The 13,785-nt window shown below is 42.7% G+C and overlaps 1 protein-coding gene across 12 annotated transcripts in view; it reads left to right on the top strand.

Moving 5' to 3' along the window:
• The window catches only part of LOC139537468 (nuclear receptor corepressor 1-like), a 121,745-nt gene that overhangs the window by 59,578 nt on the left and 48,382 nt on the right, over positions 1 to 13,785 (top strand). Inside the window, exon 1 of one of the 12 annotated variants that reach the window (XM_071338805.1) lies at positions 6,086 to 6,472. The exons of the other annotated variants lie outside the window; for them this stretch is intronic. Coding sequence (XP_071194906.1) covers positions 6,461 to 6,472 — 12 coding nt within the window. The 5' untranslated portion in view covers positions 6,086 to 6,460. Of the gene's footprint in view, positions 1 to 6,085; positions 6,473 to 13,785 lie in introns of those variants that run through there. 12 annotated transcript variants of the gene reach the window in all.

Raw genomic sequence — 13,785 nt, 5'->3', positions numbered from 1 at the left:
TTTTTTTGAATGGGGCATGCTTATTTAAGATGGTGAGGAAAGCACTATTAAAGAGCAACCAGGCATCCTTTACTGACGGGATGAGGTCAATATCCTTCCAGGATACCCGGGCCAGGTCGATTAGGAAGGCCTGCTCGCTGAAGTGTTTTATTGAGCATTTGACAGTGATAAGGGGTGGTCGTTTGACCGCGGACCCATTACGCACGCAGGCAATGAGGCAGTGATCGCTGAGATCCTGGTTGAAGACAGCAGAGGTGTATTTAGAGGGCAGGTTGGTCAGGATGATATCTAAGAGGGTGCCCATGGTTACGTATTTAGGGTTCTACTTGGTAGGTTCCTTAATAATTTGTGTAAGATTGAGGGCATCTAGCTTAGATTGTAGGATAGCCGTGTAGTCCCAATTTAGGTCACCTAACCGTACGAACTCTGAAGATAGATAGGGGGCAATCAATTCACATATGGTGTCCAGGGCACAGCTGGGGGCTGATGGGGGTCTATAACAAGTGGCAACTGTGAGAGAGTTGTTTCTGGAAAGGTCTATTTTCAAAAATAGAAGCTCGAATTGTTTGGGCACAGACTTGGATAGTATGACAGAACTATCTCTGCAGTAGATTGCAACTCCGCCCCATTTGGCATTTCTATCTTGTCGGAAAATGTTATAGTTAGGGATGGAAATTTCTGGATTTTTTGTGGCCTTCCTAAGCCAGGATTCAGACACGGCTAGGACATCCGGGTTGGAGGAGTGTGCTAAAGCAGTGAATAGAACAAACTTAGGGAGGAGGCTTCTAATGGTATCATTGATGAAACCAAAGCTTTTACGGTTACAGAAGTCAACAAATGAGAGCGCCTGGGGAATGGGAGTAGTGCTGGGGCCTGGGTTAACCTCTACATCACCAGAGGAACAGAGGAGGAGTAGGATAAGGGTACGGCTAAAGGCTATAAGAACTGGTCGTCTAGTGCGTTCGGAACAGAGAGTAAAAGGAGCAGATTTCTGGGTGCGGAAGAATATATTCAAGGCATAATGTACAGACAAGGGTATGGTAGGATGTGAGTACAGTGAAGGTAAACCCAGGCATTGAGTGACAATGAGAGAGGTTTTGTCTCTAGGCACCATTTAAGCCAGGTGAGGTCACTACATCTGTGGGAGGTGGAACAAAAGGGCTAGCTAAGGCATATTGAGCAGGGATGGAGGCTCTACAGTGAAATAAGACAATAATCACTAACCAAAACAGCAATAGACAAGGCATATTGACATTAGGGAGAGGCATGTTTAGCCGAGTGATCATAGGGTCTAGTGAGTAGCTAGGCTAGCTGGAGACATGGTGAATCAGACAGCTAGCGGGCCGGGGATAGCAGATGGGCATCCGAGGGATGTCGCAACGGAAGAGCCTGTTGAAACCCTCTCGGACGGTTATGTCGGCAGACCAGTCGTGATGGATCGGCGGGGCTCCGTGTCGGCAGTGAAGGGTCCAGGCCAATTGGCAAAAGAGGTATTGTAGCCCAAGAATTGGCTGATAGGCCTCTTTGGCTAGATGGGCCAAGCTCGAGGCTAGCTCCAGGCTAAATGGTGCTTGCTTCGGGACAGAGACGTTAGCCAGCTAGCTAGTTTCGATGATCCGGTGTAGAGGTTCAGAGCTTGCAGTAGGAATTCGGAGATGTGGTGGAGAAAAAGCAGTCCTATATGCTCTGGGTTGATATCGCGCTGGGCAGACTGGCAGGAATTGACCGGGCTGAGGCTGGCTGATGACCGCTAGCAGTGGCTAACTGACGACTAGCTAGTAGCTGGTTAGCTGGCTAGCTTCTGATGGGGGTTCCGGTTCTAAAGTATAAAAAAATTGCAGATCCGTACCACATTGGGTGGGGCGGGTTGCAGGAGAGTATGTTCAGTCCGTAGATGGAAATTGAGATTAAAAATATAAAAAATATACACGAAGAAAAATATATATACACGGGACAAGACAAAACAGATGTCCGACTGCTACGCCATCTTGGAAAAAGATGACCTAGGGAATCGATATCACTCAGAGATGCACCATAACAATATAACATTCAAAATGGGTGAACCTTTCCGTTAACTGCCGCATTTAAGGTTTTAATATAATCAAACTCATTCGTATTTTTGTGATTTAGTAGCAAACTACTCTTATCCAGAGTGACAACAAGGTGGGTGAATAACTAATGGGTTGCAGATAAATCCAGTCCACATTGAGTGGCACTACAGATGGTGTAGAAATTCAGTTGGTCTAAAAGAGTTTCTAGTCTGAAGACGTGGGCTAGAATTTTAGCACTTTTGGATCTCAACAAGGGAGGGAACAGGCTAAAACTGCGATTCGAACCAAGACATTTTTCACAAGATATTAAAACATGTTTTCCAGAGCCTGAAACTTCTCACTCCGGTATTATTTAAATTATCTGTTCTGTTTTATTTTTAGCCTTCCTTAAAGGCCCTTGTATCGTCAGTATAAAACCTTGGCAGTAGTTCCTGACACTTGTCTCCCACTTCAATAGACTTCTCCAACTCTGTGACAAGCATTGTCTCTCGCCACTATGCAAAAACTGGTATTTCAACCCTGGGAGAATATCAGGAATATTCATATGCTCAAAAAAGAAATGTCTGTGTGAGGGTGAAGTGAGTAAATATTGACTAGTGAGACAATCATGACTATTCTGCCAGTTCTCCTTCGCAGGTGTAGAAGTGAGGTTCAATTCAGCCTTGTTGACGAAGACTCCCAGAGGTCCCTTAACATAACACTGTGAAAAGGCCACAGCAGACAGCCATTTTGTTCTGAGTGGTTCACCTTCAAAACAAACCACATCCTCAAGGAAGGCCTGAACACACAATGTACTTTTGTGCAAGCTCACTAAACTAGGTATCTACTCAGTCTAGATTGTCAATTATTGAGTGTGAAATGTGGAAAAAAACTGTTTGTCAAACCAAAGTATTGTCCACCTGTGGTACAATGTTGGCATCGAACATTAGGAGACAATTAATTTATTTCACTTCATTGTAATGATGGATGTGTTTGAAAGTGAGAAAAGATTGTATCCATTTAGATTCACCAACATCAAATATCCTCAAGTTGTCTTGAACGTTGCTTCTAACATTGCTTGCACCGATGCTTTTCTATCTGCCTTTTAACTGCCCAATACCAGAGTGTGATTTGTGCCTTGCTGGGTCTTCGGCTATAATTTTTTTAATGGTATTCCAGTCTCGCTATGTGGCTGTCAAGGTGACTTCACACTTCTCACAGTCAAAATGCATTTAACTAAAAGTGCCAGGTCTCAAAGGAAGTTTTGTCCAGAATATCGCAATGGCTACCGTTACATACAGTGGGGTCTGGAATTATTGGATCCCTTGATAAAGATGAGCAAAAAAGACTGCATAAAATAAATAATACAAGTACTGAGCTATATTGTATGCAAAACATGTTTTTACAAATTATATTGAAAACGATATACAATAATTTTGACCCCTATCTTTTTGGAGAAAATAAATACTACTTTCTCTGAGCAATTTTATTAGTATATTTCTATTATTTATTTCATACAGTCTTTGTTGCTAATCTATAATCAAGGGATCCAATAATTCTGGAGCCTACTGTACACCATTACATTTTTTCAACTAGCCTTGTAGATGGATATTTTGCATCTTGAAATAATATTTTGTGTATTGTAAAGTGGTTGTTCCACTGGATATCATAAGGTGAATGCACCAATTTGTAAGTCGCTCTGGATAAGAGCGTCTGCTAAATGACTTAAATGTAAATGTAAAATGTAAATGGTGACCTTCAGTCATATCTCGCTTGGCAGAGTAGCAGGGTATGACTGCAGAGTAGAGGCCCGAGTGGACTTCTCTACTTCTGAACCACTGTAGATTAATGCCACCAGTCAAGTCGTAAGAATCATGTGTGTGTTGTACTCATACCTGATGAGAGAAATAGACTAGTTTGTGTTAAGTCAGTAGACATTCCTGCAACTACTACTTGAGAGCTCATTTAAAGGATTGTCTGGCTTCTGACAATGGCTTTTACATTTACTGAACAAAATATAAACTCAACATGTAATAATTTCAATTTTTTTACTGGGTTACTATTCATATAAGAAAACCAGTCAATTGAAGTAAATTAATTAGGCCCTAATCTATGGATTTCACATGACTAGGCAGGGGTGCAGCCATGGGTGGGCCTGGTTCCCAAGTGCCCACCCTGGCACAGCCAATCAGAGTGGGGGGGGGGGGGGGGGGGTTCCCCACAAAAGGGCTTTATTACAGACAGAACTCCTCCTCAGTTTCATCAGGTGGCTGGTTTCAGATGATCCTGTAGGTGAAGAAGCCGGATGTGGAGGTCCTGAGCTGGCGTGGTTACACGTGAGGCCGTTTGGACATACTGCCAAAACCTCAAAAATTACGTTGGAGGCAGTTTATGGTAGAGAAATGAACATTAAATTCTCTGGCAACAGCTCTGGTGGACATTCCTGCAGTCAGCATGACAATTGCACACTCCGTGAACATTTGAGAGATCTGTGTCATTGCGTTGTGTGACACAACTGCACCAAAAAGTGGCCTTTTATTGTCCCCGGCACAAGGTGCACCTGTGTAATGATCATTTTTAATCAGCTTCTTGATATGCCACACCTGTCAGGTGGATGGATTATCTTGGCAAAGGAGAAATGCTCACTAACAGGGATGCAAAACATTTGAGAGAAATAAGCTTTTTCTGTTTATGAAAAAAGTCTGGGATATTTGTTTTTCAGCTCATGAAACATGGCACCAACACTTGACATGTTTTGTTTATTTTTGTTCAGTATAGTTAGAGGAAGCGACTCTGTTACTATATGTCAGTCTATACATGCAGAAACAAAAAGATAGGGCTCTGTTTGCCTCGGAGACAGGAGGACATGTATCACAAGTTTGGTTCTGGGGTCACTGGAGGCATGATGTGTCCAGCAGCCCTCAGCATCATCAGTCCAATAATCACAAGTATTAGCCTTGTTCAGCCAGAGCACACAGCCACTGACCTTCTCACATGCAAATTCATCTGCCAGTCATTTCTTCTGCTGTAAAAGGGTTATGTAACAGTGTGGAAAAAATGTGTTTGTATACATTATTGATAGGCTGTCATTATATATATATATATTTTTTTTTTTTTTTTTTTTTTTTTTTTTCACCTTTATTTAACCAGGTAGGCTAGTTGAGAACAAGTTCTCATTTGCAACTGCGACCTGGCCAAGATAAAGCATAGCAGTGTGAACAGACAACACAGAGTTACACATGGAGTAAACAATAAACAAGTCAATAACATGGTAGAAAAAAAGAGAATCTATATACAATGTGTGCAAAAGGCATGAGGTAGGCAATAAATCGAATAATTACAATTTAGCAGATTAACACTGGAGTGATAAATCATCAGATGATCATGTGCAAGAAGAGATATTGGTACTGGTGTGCAAACTGTACCGTGTGGCTCAGTTGGTAGAGCATGGCGCTTGCAACGCCAGGGTTGTGGGTTCATTCCCCACGGGGGGACCAGGATGAATATGTATGAACTTTCCAATTTGTAAGTCGCTCTGGATAAGAGCGTCAGCTAAATGACTTAAATGTAAATGTAAATGCAAAAGAGCAGAAAAGTAAATAAATAAAAGCAGTATGGGGGGTGAGGTAGGTAAATTGGGTGGGTAGTTTACAGATGGACTATGTACAGTATGTATATGTATATGTATATGTATGTATATGAGTTCTTAACTGACTCGTCTGTTTACATGAAAGTTTGATTAAGTTAATATTCAGTCATGTATTACGGTATGCATTTAAAATACCCATTGTCAGTGAAGTGAAAATGCCAAGGCCTTGTCATATGGTGGAAAGCAGCTCAGTCCGCCCAAGCCGTTGGCTGGAGCTTGTGTAAATTATCTGAACTTCCTCAGAGACTGTGTGTCGAGTGACTTGCGAGAGGGAGAGAGTGCAAGAGCAATGGAAAAAGAGTGAGTGAGGGAGAGAGGAAAAAAACACTGACAGTCTAGTCTATGGTTTGCTCTGGTTCGCTGTGAGCGAGAGACAACGATAACCCCCCTCAGTTAAAGCAGAGTGGTACGCCCCAGCGATCTGACAGGCCCAAAAAACTTGATGTGCTGCTGCGAGTGCCAATCAAAGAGAAGCGCTCGACAGGGATTACCTTGAGTGACCCCGCATAGATTAAAATGTGCATGTGAGATGGACGATTCTTCCAGCGGTTGAAGCGGCTTGATGACATGCTTTCCTGGAAAATGTGGAGCAGTGCCGGGGCCAGGCAGCTCTTCTAAGGAGCTCTGTTATGATGCTGCTATCCTGTCCTGCAGTATCTGTAGTGCTGCTACCGTTACCGCTGCTATGGAGGTACTGCTACTGGGGGTCTGGCCAAACTCACGACTGCTACACCCATAGGCTGTGGCTTGCTCAGGGGCAAAGGGCTTTTATGACCGACAAATGAATTTGCAGGTATGTGGTGTCTGGCTTTGAAACCAGTACTGTGGTGTGTTGGCTCTGTCTCTCTCCCCCTTGCTTTAACCCCCCCCCCCCCCCCCATCTCCTCTATTGTGCTCTTTTGCTCTCTCTCTCTCCCTCTTTCAGTTTCTTGGGACAGCCACAGTTGCTTGCATTTTTTAAAAACTTTCTGCGTATTAACCTTAACACCCATTTAAAGTTACAATGGGGAACACTGTGTGGATTTGAGTACAGTTTGTTTTTTCTGTACTCTTGCACAATCACACAGTTGCATAGCTACAGTGCCTGTTTTTTGTTCTTGATGATGTATGCTAGGCTAGTTGCTTGTGCATATGTGCCCGCTGTCTACAAATAGGCTACACTTAACATTAACTTTTTTAACCACGTGTTAAATTTTGTACGGATTGTGTACTTGAAGTTGAAGTCACTTGTCTCCCCTTTCTCTCCCAGGGTGACTGAAAATGAGTGAAGTACATAGAAGGGGTCTGAAATAATTATCTGCGCTTGCCCATAGATGATGTTATTGCTCATTAGCGGCCGTCCAAAACATATATTTAGTGGGGCCAAATCCTTTCGAATAGTCTGTTCCACTCTGGTGGAGCTGGGGCATGAAAGAGATGTGTAGTAGCTAAGGCTACTAACTGTGTCTGTGTGCCGAAGCACGTAGATGGCGCGAGTGACCGCCATCGAGCCTCGCTGGCTGTGCGTCTTGTGATGGGTTGTAAATCTTCATGGCTGCAGAGCACCTGCTGTCCTCAGAACTGGATAATTATAAACTGATTTGCATTTTTCCCTCATCCTCCTCTCTTACTGGCCTAGGCACTATATGCGTTTTAGTTTGGTTGAACATTGCTAGAATAATATGGAAATAGGCCTAGGCCAACTACGCATATTTACATTCATAATTTATGCTACAGCTGTGGAAAGTTATTTTGACTTTTCATTAGATTTTTCCATCTTGGTATTGTTTGCTCACTTTCACAGCTTGTAGCCTAAAATATTTGTCATTTAAAATAAGTATTTGAATGAGAATAGCATAGACTTTGATAATTATTCCCATTTTAAAAGCTGCAACTTTAGGACAAACATTTTATTAGAATAGTTTGGAAAATACTCTACTCTTCATAACCAGTGGTATAAAGTACTTACCCAAAAAACTACTTTAGTAGTATTTTTACTTATCTGTACTTTACTATTTAACTTTTACTTCACTACATTCCTAAAGAAAATAATATTTTTTACTCCATTTTCCCTGACACCCAAAAGTACTTGTTACATTTTGAATGCTTAGTAGGACAGGAAAATGGTCTAATTCACACACTTCTTAAGAGAACATCCCTGGTCAACCCTACTGCCTCTGATCTGGCGGACTCACTAAACAGTGTCAAATTTTATTGGTCACATACACATGGTTAGCAGATGTTAATGCAAGTGTAGCGAAATGCTTGTGCTTCTAGTTCCAGCAGTGCAGTAATATCTAACAATTCCCCAACAACTACATAGTACTCACAAATCTAAAGGGGTGAATGAGAATATGTACATAAATACGTGGATGTGCAATGGCCGAGCAGCATAGGCAAGGTGCAATAATGGTATTATATACATATGACTAATGTAAGATATGGAAACATTATTAAAGTGGCATTGTTTAAAGGGACTAGTGATCCATTTAAGGTGGCCAGTGATTGGGTCTCAATGTAGGCAGCAGCCTCTCTGAGTTAGTGATTGCTGTTTAGCAGTCTGATGGCCTTGAGATAGAAGCTGTTTTTCAGTCTCTCGGTCCCAGCTTTGATGCACCTGTACTGACCTCGCCTTCTGGATGGTAGCGGTGTGAACAGGCAGTGGCTCGGGTGGTTGTTGTCCTTGGTGATCTTTTTGGCCTTCCTGTGACATCGGGTGCTGTAGGTGTCATGGAGGGCAGATCATTTGCCCACGGTGATGCGTTGTGCATACCGCACAAGAGCCTTGCGGTTGAGGGCGGTGCAGTTGCCGTACCAGGCTGTGAAGCAGCCCGACATGATGCTCTCGATTTGTGCATCTGTAAAAGTTTGAGTGTTTTAGGTGACAAGCTAAATTTATTCAGCCTCCTGAGGTTGAAGAGGCGCTGTTGCGCCTTCACCACACTGTCTGTGTGGGTGGACAATTTCAGTTTGTCTGTGATGTGTGCGCCGAGGAACTTAACTTTCCACCTTCAACACTGCTGTCCCTTGGATGTGGATAGGGGGGTGCTCCCTCTGCTGTTTCCTGAAGTTCACGATCATCTCCTTTGTTTTCTTGACGTTGAGTGAGAGGTTGTTTTCCTGACACCACACTTCGTGTGCCCTCATCTCCTCTCTGTAGGCTGTCTCATTGTTGTTGCTAATCAAGCCCACTACTGTTGTCTGCAAACTTGATTGAGTTGGAGGCGTGTATGGCCATGCAGTCGTGGGTGAACTGGGAGTACAGGAGGGGTCTGAGCACGCACCGTTGTGGGGCCCCTATGTTGAGGGTCAGCAACGTGGAGATGTTTCCTACCATCACCACCTAGGAGAGGCCCATCAAAGTCCAGGACCCAATTGCACAGGGCGGGGTTGAGACCCAGGGCCTCCAGCTTGATGATGAACTTGGAGGGCACTATGGTGTTAAATGCTGAGCTGTAGTCGATGAACAGCATTCTTACATAGGTATTCCTCTTGTCCAGATGGGATTGTGCTGTGTGATGGCGATTGCATCGTCTGTGGACCTGTTGAGGCGGTATGCAAACTGAAGTGGGTCTAGGGTGGCAGGTATGGTGGAGGTGATATGATCCATGACTAGTCTCTCAAAGCACTTCATGATGACGGAAGTGAGTGCTACGCGGCGGTAGTCATTTAGTCATTTAATTTGCTTTGTTAAAATCCCAAGCTACAATAAATGCAGCGTCAGGATATATGGTTTCCATTTTTACATAGAGTCCAGTGAAGTTTCTTGAGGGCTGTTGTGGTGTCTGCTTGAGGAGGAATGTACACATCTGTGATGATTACTGACGAGAATTCTCTTGGGAGGTAATATGGCTGGCATTTGATTGTAAGGAATTCTAGGTCGAGTGAGCAGAAGGACTTGAGTTCCTGTATGTTAATATGATTACACCATGAGTCATTAATCATGAAGCATACACCCCCGCCCTTCCTCTTCCCAGAGAGGTGTGTATCTGTTGGTGCAATGCATGGAGAAGCCTGGTGGCTGAACCAATTCCGACAACATATCCCGAGAGAGCCATGTTTCCATGAAATGTTTCAATCTCTGTTTCTCTGAATGGCAACCCTTGCTCTAATTTTGTCTACCTTGTTGTCAAGAGATTGGACATTGGTGAGTAGTATACTCGGGAGCGGTGGGAGATGTGCACGTCTACGGAGCCTGGCCAGGAGGCCGCTCCGTCTGCCCATTCTGCGGCGCCGTTGTTTTGGGTCGGCTTCTGGGATTAGATCCATTGTCCTGGGTGGTGGTCCAAACAGAGGATCCACTTCGGGAAAGTCGTATTCCTGGTCGTTGTGTTGGTAAGTTAACTTCTTACGGGTGAAATCCCGTTAACGGGATCGATTTGACAACAGCCAGTGAAAGTGCAGGGCGCCAAATTCAAACAACAGAATTCTCATAATTAAAATTCCTCAAACATACAAGTATTATACACCACTTTAAAGATAAACTTGTTGTTAATCCCACCACAGTGTCCGATTTCAGAAAGGCTTTACGACGAAAGCATATCATGCGATTATGTTAGGTCAGCACAGTCACAGAAAAGCACAGCCATTTTTCCAGCCAAAGAGGAGTCACAAAAAGCAGAAATAGAGATAAAATGTATCAGTTACCTTTGATGATTTTCATCAGATGACACTCATAGGACTTCAAGATACACAATGCATTTATGTTTTGTTTGATAAAGTTCATATTTATATCCAAAAATCTCAGTTTAAATTGGCGCGTAATGTTTTGCCCCCAAAACATCCGGTGATTTTGCAGAGAGCCACATCAATTTACAGAAATACTCATCATAAATGTTGATGAAAATACAAGTGTTATACATGGAATTAAAGATATACTTCTCCTTAATGCAACCGCTGTGTCAGATTTCAAAAAAGCTTTAAGGAAAAAGTACACCATGCAATAATCTGAGTACAGCGCTTGGGCACCAAAACGAGCCATACAGATACCCGCCATGTTGTGGAGTCAACAGAAGTCAGAAATAGCATTATAAATATTCACTTACCTTTGATCATCATCAGAATGCACTCCCAGGAATCCCAGTTCCACAATAAATGTTTGTTTTTGTTCGATAAAGTCAATTTATATCCAAATACCTCCTTTTTGTTCGCGTTTAGTTCACAAATCCAAATTCATGAGGCACAGGCACACTTAGTCCAGACGAAAAGGCCAAAAGGTTATATTACAGTCGTAGAAACATGTCAAACGATGTATAGAATCAATCTTTAGGATGTTTTTAACATAAATCTTCAAGAATGTTTCAACCGGACAATTCCTTTGTCTTTAGAAAGGAAAAGGAACGCAGCTAGCTCTCACGGGCGCACGCCTGACTGAGCTCATGGCATTCTGCCAGACACCTGATTGAAACAGCTCTTATTCTCTCCCCCTTCACAGTAGAAGCCTGAAACAAGGTTCTAAAGACTGTTGACATCTAGTGGAAGCATTAGGAAGTGCAATCGGACCACATTTCGACTGTATATTGGATAGGCAAAGACTAAAGGATTTTTCTCAGGTTTTTGCCTGTCATATGAGTTCTGTTATATTCACAGACATCATTCAAACAGTTTTAGAAACTTCAGAGTTTTCTATCCAAATCTACTAATAATATGCATATCTTAGCTTCTGGGCCTGAGTAGCAGGCAGTTTACTCTGGGCACCTTATTCATCCAAGCTACTCAATACTGCCACTCATCCATAAGAAGTTAACGTCGTTCTTATATCCAATAGTTCATCCCGGCTGTATGTAATAAGACTTAAGATTTCCTGGGGTAACAAGGTAAGAAATAATACATAAAAAACTAAATACAGCATAGTTTCCTCAGAACTCGAAGCGACCATCTCTTTTGGCGCCATCTCCCATGTGAGGGTTGGTGCGTGCCCCTGGCTATTTGCTAAAAAAAATATGGTGCCGTCTGGTTTGCTTAATATAAGGAATTTGACATGATTTATACTTTTGATACTTACAGTGGGGAGAACAAGTATTTGATACACTGCCGATTTTGCAGGTTTTCCTACTTACAAAGCATGTAGAGGTCTGTAATTTTTATCATAGGTACACTTCAACTGTGAGAGACGGAATCTAAAACAAAAATCCAGAAAATCACATTGTATGATTTTTAAGTAATTAATTTGCATTTTATTGCATGACATAAGTATTTGATACATCAGAAAAGCAGAACTTAATATTTGGTACAGAAACCTTTGTTTGCAATTACAGAGATCATACGTTTCCTGTAGTTCTTGACCAGGTTTGCACACACTGCAGCAGGGATTTTGGCCCACTCCTCCATACAGACCTTCTCCAGATCCTTCAGGTTTCGGGGCTGTCGCTGGGCAATACGGACTTTCAGCTCCCTCCAAAGATATTCTATTGGGTTCAGGTCTGGAGACTGGCTAGGCCACTCCAAGACCTTGAGATGCTTCTTACAGAGCCACTCCTTAGTTGCCCTGGCTGTGTGTTTCGGGTCGTTGTCTTGCTGGAAGACCCAGCCACGACCCATCTTCAATGCTCTTACTGAGGGAAGGAGGTTGTTGGCCAAGATCTCGCGATACATGGCCCCATCCATCCTCCCCTCAATACGGTGCAGTCGTCCTGTCCCCTTTGCAGAAAAGCATCCCCAAAGAATGATGTTTCCACCTCCATGCTTCACGGTTGGGATGGTGTTCTTAGAGTTGTACTCATCCTTCTTCTTCCTCCAAACACGGCGAGTGGAGTTTAGACCAAAAAGCTCTATTTTTGTCTCATCAGACCACATGACCTTCTCCCATTCCTCCTCTGGATCATCCAGATGGTCATTGGCAAACTTCAGACGGGCCTGGACATGCGCTGGCTTGAGCAGGGGGACCTTGCGTGCGCTGCAGGATTTTAATCCATGACGGCGTAGTGTGTTACTAATGGTTTTCTTTGAGACTGTGGTCCCAGCTCTCTTCAGGTCATTGACCAGGTCCTGCCGTGTAGTTCTGGGCTGATCCCTCACCTTCCTCATGATCATTGATGCCCCACGAGGTGAGATCTTGCATGGAGCCCCAGACCGAGGGTGATTGACCGTCAACTTCAACTTCTTCCATTTTCTAATAATTGCGCCAACAGTTGTTGCCTTCTCACCAAGCTGCTTGCCTATTGTCCTGTAGCCCATCCCAGCCTTGTGCAGGTCTACAATTTTATCCCTGATGTCCTTACACAGCTCTCTGGTCTTGGCCATTGTGGAGAGGTTGGAGTCTGTTTGATTGAGTGTGTGGACAGGTGTCTTTTATACAGGTAACGAGTTCAAACAGGTGCAGTTAATACAGGTAATGAGTGAAGAACAGGAGGGCTTCTTAAAGAAAAACTAACAGGTCTGTGAGAGCCGGAATTCTTACTGGTTGGTAGGTGATCAAATACTTATGTCATGCAATAAAATGCAAATAATTTCCTTAAAAATCATACAATGTGATTTCCTGGATTTTTGTTTTAGATTCCGTCTCTCACAGTTGAAGTGTACCTATGATAAAAATTACAGACCTCTACATGCTTTGTAAGTAGGAAAACCTGCAAAATCGGCAGTGTATCAAATACTTGTTCTCCCCACTGTAAGTATATTTTAGCAATTACATTTACTTTTGATACTTCAGTATATTTAAAACCAAAGACTTTTACTCAAGTAGGATTTTACTGGGTGACTTTTACTTGACAATATGACAATTGGGGACTTTTTCCACCACTGTTAATAACTTTAAATTGTCTTAATTTAACTTTGATTTAATGATATTTCAGTTAGTAGTATTAGGCTTTTTGTCGTTTGGTTCGCAACAGCAAGGGGGAACTTCTTTTCTGGCCATTTATGCATGCATCCTTTCAGTCTTACAATGCTTTGCTCAGCTGTAAGGTTTGTTCAAATTTCTCATTAGAAGAAACAATTAGCAAGATATAAAATCTCTCATTACCTTAGGCCTCCCATGTTTTGGGGTTATTCAAAAACAACTTAACTTTCTGAACCTAGAACTCTGTTAGATTCATTAGTTTGATCATGAAATATCACGACAGCAGAAATGTAGCATGCATTCAACTGAAAGAGTGGCTTAATATGCCAAGTCGTATATCAAATGGA

This window comes from Salvelinus alpinus, chromosome 13 (assembly GCF_045679555.1).
Source record: "Salvelinus alpinus chromosome 13, SLU_Salpinus.1, whole genome shotgun sequence".
Taxonomy (NCBI): Eukaryota; Metazoa; Chordata; class Actinopteri; order Salmoniformes; family Salmonidae; genus Salvelinus; species Salvelinus alpinus.
This window is presented reverse-complemented; position numbering and strand designations above follow the sequence as displayed.